General features: G+C 26.3%; 2 protein-coding genes and 1 long non-coding RNA gene across 6 annotated transcripts in view; 2 read left to right on the top strand and 1 right to left on the bottom strand.

Moving 5' to 3' along the window:
* Positions 1 to 23528, bottom strand: part of LOC126905864 (uncharacterized) — a 254847-nt gene that overhangs the window by 44539 nt on the left and 186780 nt on the right. The window lies entirely within an intron of this gene.
* Positions 1044 to 11536, top strand: LOC126905878 (uncharacterized). Of its 3 annotated transcripts, none has more exons than XR_007704125.1 (3): positions 1044 to 2060; positions 5341 to 5421; positions 5617 to 11536. It is a non-coding gene; the product is annotated as an uncharacterized LOC126905878 (long non-coding RNA). The 3 variants fall into 3 exon arrangements; XR_007704124.1 differs by lacking the exon at positions 1044 to 2060 and having other exon boundaries at positions 4825 to 5421; positions 5617 to 9292; positions 11014 to 11536; XR_007704123.1 differs by lacking the exon at positions 1044 to 2060 and having other exon boundaries at positions 4819 to 5421.
* On the top strand, positions 15872 to 18212 carry LOC126905859 (uncharacterized). Its single transcript, XM_050685973.1, has 2 exons — positions 15872 to 16037; positions 16856 to 18212. The coding sequence occupies exons 1-2, from the start codon at positions 15950 to 15952 to the stop codon at positions 18157 to 18159; spliced, it is 1392 nt and encodes a 463-aa protein (XP_050541930.1). The 5' UTR covers positions 15872 to 15949; the 3' UTR covers positions 18160 to 18212.

Genomic DNA, 23528 nt, shown 5'->3' with positions numbered 1-23528 from the left:
CAAGTGCAAATCGTGATCTTGAAGGCTTACATTACTTGATAGCAGAACATCCCAATAAATCCCGTCTTATAAATCTATTTTGAATGTGACGATAACAAGGAATTTACTCATTTGTCTTGGTGATAATTCGCCTCAAGTAACATGACCAGTTGGACTTTAATCTAATCACCTGAGAATCTCAAAACTGCCAAAAGAATGACAATATGAAAACGATTTGGTCTATACAACCAATGTACGACACCCATGTTTACCTAAGTCAAATCAGTGAAGTAGAATCGACAGCTTTTTTTCTAATCTTTTTAAATCTGTTAGTTTTTTTCAATTTAAAAATTATTTATATTATTATTTAAATTATTTATTTTTTAAAACAATATTTAAAAAATATCTTCAGGTAAAACTCTTTAAATGACTACAGTAAAAATAAAAATTTATCCATCGTATAGTTTTTAAGATTTACTTCAAAAATACTTTATGCATAATATAATAGCTGTGACTTAAAAATCTAATTGAATGCCCAAGGTCAAAATATTTTCTTTAAGCTTTAGTGATATGTCTTTCTCAACCACAAGTCCTCCCTATACCCATAAACCATAAATAAAAGATTTTCGGTGTGTCATAGCATAAATTTATTCTTAATTAATATTAATAATTAAAATTAAATAAATAATAATAAATGTTGCCTGAGACATGGTACAAAATTTTAATTTCTTATTTTTTTTTCAGGTGTAAGACTTGTGGTTGAGAAAGTATTTAGGAATTAAGCTTACAGAAAATATTTCAAACTTGACCATTAACTTTTAAGTCCCAACTAAAAAAATATTGTAAATTTATATATTACAATTTTCATTTAAATAAATACTATGTTTAAATAATAATGCTATAAGAGTTTATTTATTGTGTTGACATTTTTTTAAATTAATATACTAGATTCATGGAACAGTGGTAATTACAATTTAAACTAGATATAATTTTAAAATTAATCAATAAAATATTTTTACTAACTAATAGAACAGTATAAAATAAATTAAATGGACTAGACGTCTTTGTTACTTTATTAATAACAAAGAAAAGTATTAAGTACATATTTTTAAGGGGAACAACAATTATTTAATATTATAAAATGTTTATATTGATAATTTTTCTAATAAACCACATTATTATGGAAGATGATAGATATAAACACCAATACAAATATGAAACATTAACTCAAATTGGTAGAATAATAGATTGCGCACAGGTCTATTCAAGTTTCCTTGACTAGCCAATGAGAAGGATTTTGCAATTAAAATATAAAACATTAAGTGTCACCCTCATAAAACGGGCCTATAAAAGAGCGATTTTTGGCTCATTTAGCACCTCATTTTTTTTTTCTAAAAGTTTGGTCATGAAGTATCTTTGAACCAGAATATTTCGCGATTGTGCTCTCTATGATTTAAAATTTTTTTTTATACTTGGTGTTTATTATCTAAATATCTTATAAGTAATGTAATAAAGACAATAATAACTTAAACTTTTTATTTTGTTTATTTTTTTTAATTTTAAATTATTATGAATTAATATTTTTTTTATTTTGTATTTTGTGAGTTGTTCCAATTAAGAATTTTTAATAAGTGCATTTCGAAAATCTACCTTAGCACATCAAGTGGTTAAAACTGTTGGTAAAACAATGGTTTATGGCATGTCACTAAAGAGATCGTAGAGTGTATCTTAAATTTGAATAGATAAGTGTTTGATTGATTGCACAAGGTGCTGATGTTTTATTGAAGTCATTACCCTAGCACATCAGGCGGTTGAAATTATTGGTAAAACAATAGTTTGTGACGTGTGCACTAGGGATTGGTTCTCATAATCTATCTGGTTACTTAAATTTTCATTTTAAAATATAAAGTAACACAAATATTCAAACACCAGGTATAGAAAGGAACTACAGTGAAGTAATATTTCAAGTTTAATAATTTGCATAATTTTACAAAAATAAATAAGTAGATAAAAGTCAGTGCTCTCTTTATATATTTATATTTTTTTTGACGCAATAAACGATCAAGCTAGCTGGACACAAGGTAAGAAATTATATTTCTAAGCATGTCATAAAAATTAGAAAAATAAACTTAAGGTAAATCAAGAATAACTTTTGTCAAGCAAATAACAGATAATAAAAAAAAAGGAAAATATTATTAATAGCTATTTAGTCACCATACAGGACGCGACAGCTTGCGTTAAACATAAATATTTAGTTTATATTTAATACCTATAAAAAAAAAACAATTCAGCCATTAAGGCTTGGCGCCCAACAACTGGACACTTGCAATTTACGTAAACACACACAGTTTATTATTTCTATAACACAACCACTAAACATTAAGAGTCGTAAAATTCTTCTCCTTAATCGTTGCACGTTTCATTGTGCGTCATACAGAAGTGATTTACTTGCGATCTATATTTTACGTCAAAATAAGAGTAGTCATTATATCATAACAAAGAATTTATGATTATATGCCATATGCTTTTATTTTCATTTTGCAGCTAAACGAATTTCAAAACTCCGGTTAACATAATATTTATACTCATATTCAATTTAATTATCCTCTCATTGCTTTTCATATTAAAAAAAATTATTTATTGGATTTCACCATCCCAATATACAAAACATTAACCTACTTAACTCTTTTTTTTTTATGACAAAAATATAAATATAACATATGTTCAATTATAGCCAATTAGTTTAAACACATTTTTTCACCACTCTTTTTTTTTATGACAATGTCGGAGTTTTTATCGTCTTATTTTTTAAATTAAACGTCCGAGTAAAATCCGTCGTGGTTATGGTAGTTTATGATATCAGATGGTCGGAACCATAGTAAAATGANTGAATAAGAAGTATGCTCGATCAAATTAGTGCGCATGATAAGCCTAGGGGTAAAATATGTAACCAACAATAAACTCAACGTGACGTCACATGTAAATACATTGCGTTGTATATATTCTATATTAAGGGGCACTGTCCCGTTATAGTCAAGTATTTTAATGAACTTTTTTTTAGTTAATTTCGGTTTTCAATTTCATTTATAATTTTTTTATTATTATTATTAACTTCAACTGTGTTGTAATACATCTTTATTGTATTATCTGCTACACTGTAGTAGTTTATAAACCAAGATTTAATTCGTTGATAAATCTAAACTGAGAAAAACTTTAACTGCATATAAATAATTAAATATCAATTTATTGTGTAATTACTTACAGTAAGTATAAGTTGTTACATTATTTATAAAAAATGTAGTTTTAATGATTATTTAATAAATTTTTGAATTTTTTTTTTTATTGCTCATTTCTCGTGATGCAAGTTTTTTTATTTATATTCCGTATTCTAAAATATATTTTTGTTCTAATAATGAAGTTTTTGACTTCATCATCCACCAAAAGATTATCTGAATTACATGCTTTTTTAGTTAATTCCAGTACCTCCTTTATTAAGCCTGGAGTTTTTCTAATATCATCTATTAAAAATTTAATCATAGGTATGTAAAAATATTTTATATTAACTGTATTTCTATAAGTACCATTTTCATTTAAATTTTTAAAAATAGTTCCTATGATTTTTCCTAAATTTATTAATGTAGGTGATGGTTGTCGTAATGTTCCAAATTATTTAACCTCTATGCAATCATTAGGTTCATTCAAATTATCTACAAGATTCGGATATTTGTATTCAAATTTAAAAGCTACATATCCCCATTAAATATGTTAGGCTGTCCTCAAATAAATCTGATGGATTATATTTATTATTAGCAGCACACTAAAAAAATATACAATGAAAAGGTACTAGAAATATTGAAATATTATATTATATAATTTTTATATTATAAAAATAAAATAAACATAATCTATATTTCAAGATTATATTATGCTATCTCTCTCATTCACTTAATAAGTAAAATAATTTCTATAAATAATGTTGATTGTTTTTTAAAATTCACATTAATTAATACTCATTCATTTTTTTAAAAAAAAAAAATGCTATGCGCTATGTTTTCCAAAAATGTACCATCTTAACCTAATGTAATATATTTAATATTAATTTCTTAAGTTAATGTGGTGTTAATTCAATGTTAAAACATAAAAAAATAAGTCTGCACACTAGTTAATATAGCTCACGTTTAATTAACGAGGTACAAAATCCTAATTTTTCATTAAAATACAAAAGTTACAACAAAAAAATACATAGAATCTAAAATAAGTATCCACGATTAAATTTATTATAAAATATTATTGAATGCGTTGTTTTAAAGTAATTAATATAATTATTACTTAAAAATTATGTCTATCATATATATTATATCAGAATTATCAATTTAAAAATCGCCCGGTTTTAAAGTGCATTCGGAAGCGGTCGTATTTCACCGATCCTATACGAATGCACAAAAACACAAGGCGATGCACTTGCGCGTACTACTACGAAAATGCTGACTGTGATCGAGCATACTTCTTATTCATTTTACTATGGTCGGAACAATTACTATTTTGTCAAATGTCCAAGTATGTAAATTTCGGAGCAATATCAGTTCGCGGCAAAGACGTTTTCCCCATAAATGACCAGCTTACACGTTGTTAATTCTAAAAATAAATTACCCAACATAGTAATGTACTAATATTTTACCGTATGGACGAGGCTATCGGTCGTCCCAACACTGCTCGTGTGTAAATGCATACCGTCGTATACTGAGGGAAACAACTGTGATATTCGCACACGACAAATTGTGGGCGGACCTGTAAGGCTCGCCTGAGGAAATTTNTGTGGCGGACCTGTAAGGCTCGCCTGAGGAAATTTTAATATTTATTTGTTGTTCGGGTTACCGTCTGGATTCCCTATTGAGCTATCCGCACAGAGTCCTCCAAGACGTATATAGGAAATAGTGATTATTTATAAAGAAAGAAATTTAACACTTTCGATAGAAATACTGGTTGTAAATATTATAATGTATTTTAAGATATAAATGTATAAATATATATATATATGTATAGCACAATTTCGATATAACACGGCAAGTATTATTAAATGGTTTACAATTAGTGCTTATTCGACAATGTTGGACACTAGACTGACTATTGCTGCAAAATAGTCATACAAAGAAATCAAGGGAACATCCGCATGCGGATGTCCCTATCAATTATAAACATGTATATTCGCAAAGATAAATATTTAATAAAGTGGTGGTGACAGAACAAAATGTATTATAACTATGTGTTACTATTTAAAAATTTGCATTTTTAATGAAAAATATTTTTTAAAAATGCAGAATTAAAATATACGATTAATTTTCTTTTTTAAATTTATTTTAGTAGGGAGTGCGATCGTCCCGTCGTCCAAGCCACGATCCGTCACTGATAAATGCCATTAGGGAGATGCCCCTCGGAAAAAATGTAAGAAAATGATTTATTTTGATATATAAAGTGTTTTTTCAGAGAGGGGAGAAAATACAATTAGCACCCTCAAAAATTGTATTTAAATTGCGCCTATGTATCAATATCAAAAAATTATTCGATATTATTTTATTATAGTGAGCCAACTGTTAATAAAATCTGCTCTAAATTCTGTATTAATTTGTTTTATTTCAGTTGATACGTACAAGCCATGCAAAGCTTAAACGGCTGAACAAATTAAATGAATTGTACAAGTTTAAACGAAAATTTATTTTACGCGTATAAGAGCGATGGAAGTGTTTTTGTAATTGAAATACATTATATAAAAGCTAAAAATAGAACACGTATAATAGTATGGCGGTTAGCATGTTACAGTAATATTTCATAAGTAGAATTTTGTACGCGGCGTCTTATAAATTTTATATCATTTCAAACAACTGGTGATTATGTACAAACAGATGAAATTGCGCGTTATAATTACATTTTCTTCGAAAACGAAATATGTTTAATTTAATGAGTAATAATTTAATATAACATTACTTACTAAGAATTCCACGAAATGCAGAAACGAAATATAATAAAAAACGATAACAATATTACACTAATGACAAAGAAAAGTTTTAAAATAATGTTTCAATGATAAAAATTATTATTTCTAATAAAAAAACCAAAAACTATTTTTTCTCCAGTAAATTGTGTTTGTTTTAAGTAGCATGATTTTGAATTAAATACAATGGGTAAAATATACTTTAATGCGTCAATAATGAGATAACGTCAATGATTAATTATGGTTGTAAACGTTGTTATAAAGAATATTTCTAAATACACTACTGTATACACTCTTTTAATTTTATAATAGTTTGTTATAACCGGGGCTCGGGACTTATAGCATTTGCTAGATAATGCTTTTTTTTGCTATTTTTGATGATTTTTTCAAAAAACGCTTATTTTCAGTTTTTTCTGATTTTTTCGATGATACAATAAAAAACAAATGCTTGTTTCTTGTTTTCTCTGTTTTTGTACATTAAAATATTTTCTTTATGACGCAGCCTACCCAAGTTTTTTTTATCGGTTTTTGATAGATCTAAAGCCGGATTCCCACGACTGGTGTACTTGCCAAATATTTGTCACTTGTGTACACTTGTCAAGCCGTCGGAACACTATACTTGTACAATTATTGGTCACTTGTCAGTTTCCCGCAGATTGTCGGTAAATGTAACACAAGTCAAAGGAATTAATGGCTTGACAAGTTTACACTTGTAGTTCACTAGTGCACACTTGTGTACTTGTCAAATACTTATCCAATATTTGATTTTAGGGTGGCTATCGGTAACACAATTTTTTCTTCCCCGCCCACCTATATTTGTGTAGTACAGCGGTGGTTTATGTTGGCCTAATTAGTTGATTTAATTTAATAGATAAGTAAAACTATTTTATAGTATAATTGTAAATATAATTTAATAGTTAAGGTTGATTACATAATGTATTAATTATATAACTTATTAATTTATGAATGTTAAGTATAAAGTAGATATTATTGGATAGTTTAATATTTTACTAAAATGTTTATATTTGTAAAATTCTGTTTCATTTTTGCAAGTAAAAAATTATATACGGTGCGTAGCTGAAACACTATTAGTTAAAGAACTATTTTAACTAAAAAAATTAATCTAAAAAGTTTAAAAACTAGCAATACTAAAAAATGTATTTTAAATCACTCACTGAAACGTCCAAACACTGCAGCGCAAAAATGATACATGACTTAATATTTTTCAGGTCCCACCCCCAATACAATTATTTGGCATTTGATCCAGTCGTAGGAATAGTATACTTGGCTTTTATTTATTACTTGTACAAGTGTACAAGTACTGGTATACTTGTCAAGTATACACTTGTTAATAATTGGATGATTTGGCAAGTATACAATTATTGGTGTACTTGGCAAGTACACCAGTCGTGGGAATCCGGCTTAATAAGGAAAATAATTCAATTGCCTTCCTTGTTTGTAGGATTTTGTCTTTGTTATCTTATCTACTTGATAGCCAACGCCGTCCTCGGCATCGTTAACCTCTTTGGCTATGGTTGAAGTGTCATACTAGTGTGGTACTTGTTTAATTTCCTTTTTATAATGGATTTCTCGGTAAACAATATTTTTAGACCGTTATGGCATACTGGGATATCAACACAAATTTATATTTAATTTTTCAAAAAATCCATAAACAAGATATTATTTAACATTTCTTGTCATTCCACTTGAAAGCCGACGTCAGACATCATTTTGATTCTTTCAAAATTAATATTTTATATATATTTTTTTTTATATTTTTAATTTTAATTAAAAGAATAAATTAATATTCAGTTTTCATGTACCTATAATTCTACAATCCATTTTGCTTATCATACAAGTGGCTCAATGTTATATTTATAATATTATTATTTAAAAAAAATTTAAACTTCGAATAGCTACTACAATGGTATGTGCCACGAAAAAATGCAGCTGAATAACTATTAGATATGATAGGAGCCTTCTTTCTTACCATTTAGCCTCTAAGATACGTTTTTTGTGATCTACAGTATAGCAGTAGTTATTCGAAGTTTTTTATTTAAATAAATAATTATTTTAATATTACAACATAGAGTCACTTTTAAGGTTAAGAAAAATGGATTGTAGAATTATAGGTACATAAAAACTTAATAATATTGTTTGTTTAACAAAATCTATTAATATTATAAGATTAAAAGAGTGTACACAGTAACGTATAGAATTTAACTTGGGGTGGGTAATACATAAGAATCATATCTTATTCCCTCTTGACATAATAACGAAACTATGCAATTTTTTAGCTTTAGGATATTTAGGATTATTTGACAACTTCTTTAAAAGGTTAGTTTACAAAAATGTTAAAATTAAATTAATTTTCTAAAATTATTGTAAATATATAGAATGTCTTAGACCAAACTGATAACGCTTATAACTTTTAATATAATTATTTTGTTGAAATTTTTAAAAAATAATAATTGTCTTTATAGACTGCGTTTAAAGCATATTTTGTATTATTTATCACTAATAAAATTAACATTTTTATTATTACAGTTTTTTTTTCTTCAAAATAGCCTTTTTTAGTCTTTTTCTTAAAAAAAATGTTGATAGGTCGATAATAATTTTAGAATTATTACTAGTAGAGTTACAAGCGTTTTAATGCATTGAGTGGGTATCGAACGCGGGTGGAGTTAATAATAAATTTATATATCAAGAGTCTGGCGGCGAAGTGTCCGGGTCCGGTCCCGCGTCGCGTCGTGATACACGATGCCACATTTATCAGCCCTTGCCCTACTATGAATATTTGACTGACCAACACCGCGTGTCATACGCCACGGTGCAAAGTCCAACAAGTGTCGCACGGCCGGCGACTACCCGCCACAAACGATACGGTAGTCTTCTTCCCGTTGTCTAAGTGACGACGTCGAGGATGTACGCCACCGGCTCCGGACGTGCTGCACGACCGGACTCGACGAACCCAACCGCAACCGCGCACCCGTCGTCATCAACGCTGCTAACTTTTCGACATCCGAGGATCATGCCGGACACCGCGTCGCGGACGCCAGCGAAAGAACAGTGATATGATGCGAAGATTATTATTAACTGTGTTCGTCTTTTCGGTTTGTTTGTTTCTTTAAATAACCTGTTGTTGTTGATAATAAATGGCCTGCGGGTCTCTACCCTCAAAAACAGTGCCGACTACATTATTACGACGTAAGTCGTGTCAGATGTCATAATATTGGTTTGTTTATATGTATTTCAAACAGTGTTGGGGTACAGTAACGCTAAATGACTTCGAAGGGTTCCAAAATGAGTATCATAAAAAGTACAGTAAGTAATCACCTTGAAAACTGTATCTTTATAAATTTTGTTTATATTATTTATTTTTAGTACTCAAGCTTAATTCCTTTTGTGTATATATAGTCTTATCATTAAATTTACATATGTCTGAATTATTTGAATTAATATTTCATTATAGTTTTATTAATAAAATACTACAATATCGTATTACAATTTAATTTTATTGAAAAATGTTCCATTTTTTAAATATCGCTTATTTAATTTAAAAAGGCAGCAATATATTGTTGGTATACAGGGCGATTCCTTAATTACGTCTCACTTAATTTCTTTGATAACTTAAATGAAATAAAAACTTTTTTTTACAAAACTTTCGTATATTCCTATGCACTCCAGTTATATAAAAATATTTAGATCTATCCATTCCTCTACTCCCTCAAAATTAAATCAACATTGAAGAATCATCCAGTTAAGAAAATAACTGATAGATTACATTTTTTCATCCAGTATTTTGAATATAATTAATTTTATATGTTGTTATTTAAAAAAATCAAGTTGAATTCATTTTGAAAGACAGATGAGACGATATAACTATATATTTTTATCAAAATTATATAACAGAACATTTGTTTTATTTTTCCTTATATTTATATATATATCGAATGAGATGTAGTTAAAGAATTACTCTGTATTGATTATAGAAATATTAGTGAGGTAAAACCTAAGTTTATTATATACCTAAAAATAGATAATCTGTGACAATAGTTGTAGGCCAAAAAATTTTTTTACTGGTCGTGTAACACGTTTTAAATAAATTGACTAAAAATACCTCAAAAAACAAAATTCACTAAATCACTAAATTTTTGGTAAATATCAAAAATAACAAATATATTTTGTATTATTATTAGTAAATAACACCAATATAAAATAAAATTGTTAACGTTATAACTGAAAATGATTTCTATTATTCTCATTAGCTGTAATAATTGAACCGTATCCTTATTTTTTTAATAGTCTGTATAAGGAGGCTTGTTCCTCAGGTGCAAATAATAGTCAGAGTAACAAAAAATAAATTGTTGAATATCTCTAACTTTTGATTTTATCAATAAAAAAATTTAAGTTTTATACTTGTAGCTAAGTGAAAAAAAAATTAATCACTTAAAATACACGTAATTGTTAATAAATGTAAGAATTTAAAATAAAATAATATATTTTTTATTAAGTTTTCGCCTTATAAATGTACCCATTAATCACGAATTTTTGGTAATTACGTAATCAATTTGTATTGGGAATTTTAAAACTAAAACAGCCACGTTATTCAATTAAAATAATACAAAATCATAGTTATGCTGTTTATAATATTCAACTAAAAATTCAATGGTTTAAGTAAATTTTGTTTTTTGGTGGGCATTTTGGTCAATCTATTTTAAGCGCGTCGCGTGGTAATTAAAAAAAAAAGATGTTTAATCTCATTTTTTCATAGATTGTCTATTTAGAAATATAGAATATGCTTAGGAGGTATGCCACTCACTTTTCGAAGATTGACTTACTTTGCGCCACTCTAACCTGTACATCGAACTGTTACTGGTTCGATACTGAGCCGGACGACCTATTATTTATTATGAAATAATTTTAAAAATGTATTCCAAATGAATCCAAACAAATGTTTTAATACACGAGCAGAAAAAGCGCTGGTCCGATTATAACTAAAAAAGAATGCCTAATTTAACAAATTATACAATATGTTCTTACAGAGATTGGGTACAAATATTTCAACAACAAATCTTTTGGGTTCTACTAGTTGTGCCAATATCTAGAGATATAGAGAGTACCTATGAACTACAGAAGTAGAGTTTCAACTGATGTACATGAAGTTGGCGGTGCAAACGATGGGAATACTGAAATATGGAGATGGAAATCCGGACTACACGATTAATGAAAATGGAGTTGGTGAAATACCGAATGTGAATAGTGAAAATAAATTAGAGGTGTAAACAGGATATGGATATGGAGCTAGAGAGCCAAACTATTCAAATAATGGAAATAGAGTTGGTGAAATAGCCAACACGAACAGTGGATGTGGAGTTGGTGGTACAACCAGTATGAACACTGGAAATTTGGTTAGAGATACAACCAACACGAATCATGTAAATGGAGTTAGACGCAAATTATCAAACCAAAACTTCTTCTCAGAAAGAAATAATCAATCAATCCAGAAAACAGTTAATGGAATCGCTTGAAAACCACTGGCGCTAACCGGATGGTAGATGTCTTAGATACTGCAAATATTGCGACCAAAGTAGCCGATAACGTTATGACGGGTATTACGAACTTAAATCACAACGGCCTGAGTCTCACTAATCGTGTAGCGATGAGTAAAATACAAATGGGTGGCAGAGCTATGAATACAGCTGCTAGCGGTGTTGAGTGACTCATAAGCGGTGTAGAACAAATTGGAGGAGCTGGTGTTGAGGCTACCAAAACGGTATACAACCCAGAAGTGGCTACAACGGATAACATGATTAGAGGCAGTAGTCGTGTTATCGCTATACCAACAAAAGTAGCGAAAACAGTAACAGGTTTTATTGGAGGCGAACGCACTAATACTGCAAACCGGTGGCAGCAGTCGCTTAAAAATGAATTTAAATTCTTAAATTGATGAAAAACCAGCGTAATTGACAGTCATACCAAAATATATTTCACTGTGGTCACAAGAATTGAATTTGTCTCATACATTAGGCAAAAAGCTAATAATATTTGTTCAGATTGTCGTTGAATCATTTTTAGTAATATTTTATCATTTGGACCATATGCATCAATAAATAACAATATATCTTTCTATAATTTTAAAATCTTTATTTTTAAGCTAAATAGTATTTTATAAAATTAATTTTTGTTAATTTTTTTTTTGAATTTTAAATTCAATTTACATCTTTATAAGTTATATGACTATAAATTTTTACTAAATATAGTAATATCTAAAATCGCGTTTTATGATATTTATTTTATTGTAAGTATATTTTTAGTACCAAGCAAGGTTAAAATTGCGAAAAATTGAGATATATATATTTTTTAAATATGTTGTTTTACTAGATCATTAATCATTATCAAATTGAATAGTGAATATATTATATATTTTATTGTATTGTTTATGGCAATTTTTGTACTAAGACTTCAAATTATGTTACTATTAATAGTCTTTAAATACAGTTGTACAATAAACATAAGTTTTAAAAAATACTATTATTATAAAGCAAATTTTCTGATTATTTTAAATAGCCATATCCTTTTGTTAATAGCATATGTACGTGTACATTCACTATATTTCAACATATTTTATGTAGTCTCCTATTATCATTTTGATTTTTAAATTCAGTTTGCTAGTCACTGAATTCTAAAAGTAAAAAACTATGGTCGACCCAATCAATTTTTTTTCTGTATAATTTTATTTTGGTTTTGGTACCCGTACAAGCGCGCGTGTCATCAATATTATTATTATAAATTATTATTGTGTAAATACACAATAAAAATATCTGATAATATTATTAGATAAAAACATTTAAAGGTTCAAATTTTTTTGAGTTAATATACATGCATAATACATAAGGGATTACAAATACAGGAGGCTAATTGGTTTTTATGGCGATATTCGCAGGTATACAGTCTTTATTATCAATGGTAGTAAGACACATTGTTGTGAGTTTATAAATACGCTAACTGGTAATACAGAAATTATATCTATAGATAGTCATAATTGACAAAAAACACTCCGTGACGTGACAGCGATGTCATAGAAATATAAAAAGTAAAAAAATAAATATAGTTTAAAAAACTAAAAAACACGCTTTTAAAGCACGTTGAACAAAAAAGTTTTTAAAATAAGCTTAAAACAATAATGAATGAAAAATACTAGTATTCTTGTGAAAAAAATCGCTGGGCGCTCAATATACAAAAAATATGGCTCAATAGAGTTTTTTTAAACTATATTTATTTAGTGGTATACGCCAATTGAATATTTTTTAAGTTAAAAAATAAAATAATTTAAAATATTTTATTTTAAAATATCAAAGATAATTACAATATTTTAATCATTCAAATTTTAATAATTCAAAAATCATATTATGTTTTATTTTTTATTCAAATATAGATAAAAGTTTACTTTTATTAAAGTTAAGCTTCCAAATCACTCTATACAATTGTTTGTGACATAATGAGTATCTGGATTATACAAAAAACCGTAACTGTTGTTATTTTCAATAAGTGTCTTAATATATGTTTCAAATGTTTCTTGAATTTTTTTAAGTCGTTCTTCAATTGGTAATCTATACAAAGAAGTATTACTTAGAGATTCTTTTGGATTTTCTAAATATAAGGATAAATATTCAGTATGCTTGTCAAAAAATGTAAGAATATCTTGTTTTGCTTGTATACTTGTTTCATGAAAATAGACACTTGTAGGATCTATTGTTTCTAACTTCCCCAAAATATCTAAACTAGTATGAATTCCATTATAAAGTATATCTTCAACATTTCTAATGGCTGAACCCAATGAAAAAAAAAATAATAATGCATTTTTCATCTTTATAATTTCATTGTAAACGTTTTGAAAATTTTCAGCCAAACTCTCTTGACAATTTTTTTTCAATTCAAAATTGCGGTGATGTGTACAGAAATTCCAGAAATATATCGTTAAATCGATGAGACCTTTTAGATCAATAGCATAGTAAACGCTCAATAACAAATGGAATTGCCATACTCTATCGTTAAAATTCTCTTCTGTAATAAGATTAGTGTCCGAATCACTTGGAAATAATGTTTTCAAAGTAAACCTTTCAATATAAGTTTCAAAATTCCGACCACAAAATATAAATCTATCAGCATGTATATATGTTGTTAATTTTCTCCAGCCTGGGTGTTGCACCAAAGTATTCAATTCAGAAACTTTTGTGGCCGTTACTCTAAAATTAATTGCACCACATATACAAAGTAAAGAAAAAAAAGACATTTGAAACATTTTGAAAAAATGATTATTTAAGAAAAATACGATTTCAGAGCAAAAGTGTCTTCCTCTTTTATACTAGTAAATGGTACTCTGCTCTTTATTTAATAAAACAAATAAAACTGTTAATTTTAGTCAAATTTAGAGTATAATTCTAAAACTATTACACAAATTAAAAAATTACTAAAAAAAATTGTTCAACCTTATTTTATTATAAACTTTCATAAAAATCAACATTAAAGGTAAAAAAAAATAACATTTTGCATAGATTATTTTTAACATATTGAAAATCAAAATCAGTATTTATTTAAAAACAGTATTTTTTTTTTGTTTTTAATTATAATTATTTTTATATGTAAATACTCGTTTGTACAACATATTTGACTTATTAATCTAATCCAATATTTTTATTTAATTAAACTTCAAACTAACATTAACAAACATAATACTCTCACAAAAGAAGAAATAAAAATGATAAATTATTAAAAATACATTTGAACACAAAATTACTTTTAATAAAAATATAAACAATTTCATTGAGTTTTTAAATGTATGAAGTCTATCCTACATTAATCAAGTAAATCATAATATTATAATTAGTAATAAAATAGAATACTTAAAAACTATCGAATTCCCTAGAAAATATCACACGGGTACTTTCTCGATATTTTTCTGTCTATGTAAAAGTATTATAAATTATGTTCAAGGCAAGAATATTGTAATTTTAGTGTTTTAAATTAACTTTAATTTTAATTACGCAAACATGTTGCTTCAAATTCTCACCGTGTAATAATACAACAAGAGTATAGCTTAAGTATTTTTCACGTATATGTTAATTAATAATAAAGAACTATTTTGTAATCAGCGGTGTTATGATATATATAGATAATAATAATAATTCTAATTTTTAAATATTGCAAACAAAGCAAATTGGGTAATCAAGTTCATGAGATAATTTTAGGTTAAAATTTACGCGTTGAAATTGAATTTATAAATTTATTGCCAATAAACCAAAAATTGTTGGGTAAAAAAAATATTTACCTATCATATCAATGTTTTCACAATTTGTTATTTTCCAAATTTGACAGCTAGATTCAACTTTATTCCGTTATAACAAGAAAACATAAAAATTTTGATACATCAATTCGAGATACCAAAATTATTTAATATAGTCCAATATTTGAAAAATATAAAACTTTTAGTTAAGTATCTCGTTGTTTCTCTAGTTTAGAAAAATAAATTCATTTTTTTTTTTTTTTAATAAGTTTTTAATAAATTAAATAATTTTGTTGAAATTAAATTTTAGAAGCCTTAATTTAAAAATACATTTTATATAAAAAAGATTTATACTTCCAAATAAGTGTATTATATAATAATAATAAAACACATCATGGTATTTTTGTTTAATAATAACAAATGCATTATTGCTGCGAGATTTTTTTTTTAAGTTAATTAAAATATTGTTGTTAAAGTAACTCTAAAACAATGAATTCGTCTGCTTTAGCCCTATTTGTTGAAATTTGAAGGTCAAACTATAATCCAATATTTTATCTTAAAAAGTTCATTACGTGTTACACCTAAATAACATACGTTTACAAAATTCAATCACAAGTCATCGATTTTTTAAGTATAAGTATACCATTAATTCATAACAGATATCAGTTTATTTCTGCAATTTTAACAGACTTAACATGAAGGCAGCTTTGGTTATCGCTTCATTGTTCGTAACAATTGTAGCTCTCGATGCTACTTTTGTCAGAAAATTCCCTGGAGATCACAGTAAGTAAATTTTACTCTAATATATAAAGAATTCTTATAAAAAATATTCATAACTTTAAAATTTTAATTGAATACTTCTAAAAAGAACTTGTTTACTCTTATTATTCATAATTAAGATCATTACCATTATTTCATAACATTATAAATATTAAAAATCATAGTTACACATATTTCAATATTAATATTAAGACAACGCATGTCATATAACACATTGTATGTCTAAATATAGGGAATAAAACAATATAATTATATAAATAACTTTATTGTCCCTATGTACTTTTTTAATTAATCAAACGCTAAAAACCTATCTAAAATAATATAATGTCTGGGGTCTATTTAAATTACACCAATATATCCGTTGGACAATTAATTTTATGAAATAATACTAACTTACAATATATTTAACTAAATTCTAATGTATATAAAATGATTCGTTTATCATAACCTACTCAATTACTTACAAAATAAATTAGCATTTTAAAATGTAGACTGAAAAGATTAAGAATGGGTATGATTATTTTTATAATTAGACATTTCTCGGGCGCACTCTTCCTTGCCTATAAAAATATGAAGTAACCAATGATTTTTTATTTTGTACATTAGATAAATACGAATGACTAAAAAAAGCCAAAAAAATATTTCCGAAATTACTTTTATTTTGTGAGGCGATTATGATAAACGAATCATTGTATACATTTCAACAATTAAAATATGATTTTATTAACTGTAATTTCGCTTGAAAATGATTTAATCGACAATTCCATTTCATTATTTATCAGTTATTAATAATACAGTAATGTTTTTTTTTAATATTCCAGACCAAAGACAAGACGTCTACAAATATGGATCGGACTCTGAGTTTATGCAAACGCCAAAAAGTGAATTCTTTGAAAACGATGACATTGAATCCAACTACTATTACAAAAAATTCAACCAAATGAACAACTACGAAAATGGTTGGTCTTTTGAATCCGAAGAAGTTGGCTCAAATGAAGAATCCAGTGAGCAATACAAACACAACAACAATGTTGAAGTTTTCCAACCTGGTACCGCCAGCAGAGGCGTTGTTGAAAAAATCGCCGCCATTGACAGAATCATTGCTAAGGAACAACAATTAAACTACAACGTTGGCGTCAACGATTTAAAAACCCCATTAAATGTTAGAAATGTTTATATCAAGAACCCCCAACGTGAAGTCATCACCTTGAAGAATGCTCAAATCAAGAACATTGAAAACGGTCATTTGAAATACTTGGTTATCGATTCAGAAAGAGACGCTCTTTTCGTTCAATACAACTTTGACCAACTCAGAACCGAAGGATTTTTCAAAATTGATTCCACAGTCGACGGCCAACACGGAGATTTCGCCGTTGAATTGCACAAGGTCCGCAGCAATGTCACTGAGAAATTGAGCACTGGTAAAACTTTTTACAGACCGTCCAAATTCGAATATGCTGATGTTGTCGCCACCAACCAACATGGATACGAAGTTGAAGCTTTGTACGAACCATTTAACTACAAATACTTTACTGTTTTAGAAGAAACCGTCGCTGATGAAGTACACAATTCCATTCACAAAGGATTATTGTTTAAGCTTAAGAATGAAATCAACACCCCAATGAACAACATCAAAACTGGACAATACTCTAAATTGTTCGATTTGAAATGGCAAGAAAAGTTGAACGCTTTGGAAATGAACAATATTGGATCCAAAAACTGGCAACACGGTGACAGACAAATTAACTCATTCTCCTACACACGATTGGACTCAAAAACCTATCAATTGCGTTATAACACCGTTCTTAAGAACATACAATGGACTAGTGACTTAAAAACCATGCTTTCTGGAGAACAACAAGCTTTCTACAAATCTTCTAACTTCAAAGTTGACAAAGTTCGCATTAATGTCACCATTTTAAAGAATATCAACAATCATCAATGCAACAAAGTCAATGTCAATGTTCATTTAGATGGATTTAACTATTTACCAGTTGGACAAGTACAAAACTCTAACTTACCAAGCTTTACCTCACATCAACTGCCCAGATTCATGGAACACAATTTTGAAGCTGCCATGGAAAAATCTCTTGAACAAGAACTTTGTTTTGGCCAAACATTTTAATTTTTTAGCTAATTCTTAGAATGTTTCAATAAAATAAATTTTAATTTCACATATTAGATCTTCTTATTAAAAACTGAAAGAGATAAAAAGTTTAACAAAAAAAAATTATTTAAAATTTATTAACTAATTAAAACACAAATTAGCGGCTCGAACAATTAATCAAATTTGTGCAGACTCAAGTGCGAGGCGAGCATAACACGTGCCCTGCACCCTGCACACAGCAATATTGTAGTTAGGATTATGTTTTCAAATGGAGTATAAATAAGAAAATTTTATTGGTCCTTTAAAACAAAAATATGGTTGTCATATATTGAATATTCACTCTAATAATTTTTTTTTTTGTATGGAGCTTAAGGTTTATATATTTAATTTTAATATTTTATATTATTTAATTTTTAGTAAAACTCAAAATTAGATTATTAATAGGTAAAAGAAAAAAGAAAATTATGATTGAAACCCAAGAAAATCATCTTCCAACTAATGTAAACTTACCCCTCTCCCACCGATATCAAACAAATTATAGTTAAGTATTTATTATTTGAAAAATTTCCAATATTTAAAATTGTTTTTTCAAATTAAATTATTTTTAGCTTCGATTCGAAACTGATTTCTTTCAACGATAAAAGATTAAAAATCGTATCTAGTCGAAGACATTACACTCAAAAATTGAAAAAATTTCCCTCGTTCACCGTAAATAAGGGAAATTAAAAATTAAAAAATCACTAATTTTCACACATTTTTAAAACATTTTTTATTTAAAACTGCCATAACTTTTCAAAAAAGACCAAATTTTTTAAATATAATTTTTTTTTCATATATGCATGATGTCTATCATTTGCTGTATTTTTTTATATAAATCTAACCCTTTGTCTGTCCACGGGGGGATACAAAATGACAACTTTTTCACAAAAAATTAACTTTTACAACTTAACTTTTGAAATTGTTCCGGAAAGTCTGACACTTTTATATCTTATTATATAATAGATATATCTTAAAAGAAAGCTAATGTAATGTATTACTTTATTATGGAAAAAAAAAATGTTCACTCTTTATTTTGTCTTTACGGTGAAAATGGCTACTGAATGCTATTATTGTGTTAAAATTCTCAATTTTATAATTTACATTTTTAACTTTATAATACTATAACTTATTGTAAAGTGTAGGGATCAACAAAATTTTTTTATGAGAAATAATATTTATATCCTTTTTTCATTCGACATACTTTATCTTAATCAGGAAATAGCAGATCATGTCGCTTTTGGAATAATCCACCATTTTTTTAATATTAAACACATTATTATTATAATAATATTATTTATATACCTCTATCATTCGATATATTTATTTTTTTAAATAAAACATTTTCCCTTTATATAAATATATATTTATTAATATATTACACGTATAAATCATAAAACTTGTGATCAGGGTATAATTAAGGAAATAATTGGAATAATCCACCAATTTTTTTAATTAAGCACTACCTACAGATTTGCATTGAAGCGTTTTTTATGATAGTGATTTTAATCACTGTCAGATATCGTTATACTTGATCCGACTAAGCTAACTAAGCTGTGCCTCGACCCTACTATGCTGGGTTTTTTTATTGATAAATTTAAAGAAAAAGTAATTTTTTTTTGTATTTAAAAAAACATTTAAACATTAATAAAATGTTAACTAAAATTTGTTAGATATATGTGTGTATATTTTAATATTAAGTGCGCTCGATTTATTTAATTTATCTTGATATAAATACTATTTTTTTTCTAACATTATTTTGTATTTTTTAATAAAAAATGCAATTATAGTTTTAGAAGAATATCTTAAATTTTAAAAATAAGTGACATCCTTATGGTATCTTAACAAGTGCCATAAATCCTCTGAATCGAGTAACATTATTTTGATTAAAAAAAAATTATATGAACTATGCACTATAAACTTTATTGATATTTTGTTTGTCATAGTTGTTTAGCCCACTTTCATAGAAACTTTTGAGCATTTTAAAAATATAAATATTTTATTGGCTAAATAATTAAAATTTAATACAATTTATTTATATAGTCAATAATTTAAAATAATTATATGAAACTCTTTAAACTCAATTATCACTGTACATTAAATCTAAAATTCTATTTTTTAAATTAGTAAATCCCGTTTGATATTATTATGAACTCAATTATTAATACCCATGTAATCAATGAACAACTGTTCGTTGTCCCAACAAACAAGATTATCGAACATATTTTTATGAACAAATTCGTTGATTCAACGAACATTTTATTAAACCAATGACGAGCCTTTATCGTTCAGTTTATTTATTATTATTTAAATATTTGTTATTCATCATCATACTAGATATATTTTATAATTTTGGAATATTGTACTCTCCGACTACTTGGAAGTTTGTAATAAAATACATAAATATGGTTTAAGATTTATTCGTTTAAACTTGTTAATTAATTATTTTTTAATGACAGTTAATTTTAAGTTTATTGGTTTTTAAGACTAGAAATCATGGTAATATTGATTTATTACTAAGTTATAAAGTGAATAATTATTTTTTCGTTTAAAATTTTATTAAATTTTTACGCAATAAGAGTTATGCTAATTTTAACTTATAATGATTATTACAATGATACATATATAATAAAAATCCACGTATGTAAACGATGGAAGTAAACATTATGTTTTTACATTATTTACTGTTAACAGTACGCGATTTCTTTTGCGAAAAAAGTTGATTGTTGGTATTAATAACTTATAAATATTCATTTTATTCTACTTTTATTATACAAAAAATCTTCATTGTTTTATAATAATTTCAATCAAGTTTTAAGTTTTCTCTTTTCCGTATTTATTTGAATTCATTTAGTTAATGAGTTTGGTGGTCTTAGTCTTCTAATGTATTTTACCGCATGATTTTTTAAATAATTTTTTCAAGAGAAGCAACCGTTGTAATAATCAGTTAACATTAGCATAACTCTTATTGCATATAAACGTAATAAAATTTTAAACGAAAAAATAATTATTCACTTAATTGGTAATAAATCAATATTACCATGACTTCTAATCTTATAAAAGTCATCATAATATTAATTGTATATAAATATTGAATTCTTATAAAAATACATATAGCCAATCATAAATTGTAATGATTTTTAAGTGTTCATAATGTTTATATTAATAATTACAACTATTACATCAATTAAACTTTCATTGCAGACAAATATTAAGTTAAGACATTTTATAATAAAGATTAAAGTTTTTTATTTACTTTCCAAAATGAATCTTCTTTATATATAAATACAGGTGGCCCACCACTCACTGACAACTTAAATAACTTTTGATCCAGTTAATATTTTTAGCTGATTTTTTTTTTAAATATTAGTTAGATGTTAGGTCTATAGCTATATCTCAATAATTCATTTTTTTACATTTTATTAAAAATATTAATTATTTTTAAATTTTAAATAAAATGTAAAAAAAAAATCTAAGATAGCTATTTTGTAGAGTAGAATTTAAGAAAAATTTTAGTAAAAAAATATCTTATTAATATTCAGTAGTAAATATTCTGTAGCGTTTTGAAGTTTGTGAAAATTTGAATTTTCATGTATTATTTTACGGTATTAAACATTGAAATACGTATTGAGAAAAGGACAGAAGAAAACGCTATCTTTTGATATACTTTTGAATGAGAGTGTTAAGTAATAATTGCCTTATCTAATTTCTTATTATGGTATTTATGCCAAGTTTGTAATGTATACACACTATCATCGTATGTATACACAGCAGTAATCATGAAAAGATAGCGTTTTTATCTGTCCTTTTCTCAATACGTATTTCAATGTTTAATACCGTAAAATAATACATGAAAATTCAAATTTTCACAAACTTCAAAACGCTACAGAATATTTACTACTGAATATTAATAAGATATTTTTTTACTAAAATTTTTCTTAAATTCTACTCTACAAAATAGCTATCTTAGATTTTTTTTTTACATTTTATTTAAAATTTAAAAATAATTAATATTTTTAATAAAATGTAAAAAAATTAATTATTGAGATATAGCTATAGACCTAACGTATAACTATTATTTAAAAAAAAATCAGCTAAAAATATTAACTGGATCAAAAGTTATTTAAGTTGTCAGTGAGTTGTAGGCCACCCTGTATAATATATATATATATATGTATTTTTTCAGTTCATACATCTGATAGACCTAAGAATATATTTAAAAATGCATTTTATATGCTTTTATTAATTAATATTCAAGAAATGCTATTACATGCACTGACATCTAAAATATGAAAAATATGCATTGTACAAATTTGTATATAAATTCATCATGGCTTAAAATGTCGATATTTTAAATCCTCCTTAACATTGCATAAGATTCCGTGATCTAATTATAACTATGTAAATAATAAAATAGATGTCATTAGAAAAGTTGGATCTCACAAGAAAAAGAATTAAAAGTACACAAAATTTGATAGTTTTTAACTTTATTTTTATATAAAATGCACAAATAATGGTTTCAAAAATTAGCTCTTGGAGTTGGTTCTATTTTTCAGTAATAATTGTTAAAAAACTTCATTAAATATTTTTCATTGTTCTTAGAATTAATGTTGTTGATTCAGTATTTAAAAAATATATCATGGAGGGCTTTTAAAATTAAATAGCTATCATTGGTGTAGAAAACAATACACAGTTTTTTTATTTCTTCGGCTTGACACGGAAACTCATTAACAGTTATTTATTTTCCTTTTACCGTCATTTAATGTATAATCACGCAATTATTTTTAAATAAACACGGTTGTAATGTTGAAATTACCGCCTTTCACTTTGGTAACTAGTGATGTTAATAATAAATATTAAAAAAATTCTATAAAAATAGTCCGTAATGAGTTTTTGCAACAATCCGACGATTTATTTTGTACCTGTACCAATCAAATTTTAACACATTTATGTCAAATATGGTATTTACCTTTTTTTTTGTGGTAGATATTCAATACAACTAAGTATTATTTTTTTAATATTAAATTATAATATTCTAATATTCTATACTCTCTCATTATTATCTAATAACTATTATATTCTAATGAAAATTATAATTAGATGTTATCAAAAATAGAAATATAACTTTGTCTTATTTGAAATTATTGCTAATAGTTGATGTTGGATCGAGAATTTCTTAATTATGTATTTAACTTAATTAGTATAATTTCCCTCTTAAACAAGGCTAATTCAAAAAATTTTATCAACATTAAAGATAATCCGACCAAAAAATAAAATACAAATGTGTATTCAAAATTATACATAATGATAACCAACTAATTATTATTTAGCACAACAAGTATGCAAAAGAA

Source organism: Daktulosphaira vitifoliae, unplaced genomic scaffold, assembly GCF_025091365.1.
Source record: "Daktulosphaira vitifoliae isolate Bord-2020 unplaced genomic scaffold, ASM2509136v1 Scaffold_4, whole genome shotgun sequence".
In the NCBI taxonomy this organism is placed as follows: domain Eukaryota; kingdom Metazoa; phylum Arthropoda; class Insecta; order Hemiptera; family Phylloxeridae; genus Daktulosphaira; species Daktulosphaira vitifoliae.
This window is presented reverse-complemented; position numbering and strand designations above follow the sequence as displayed.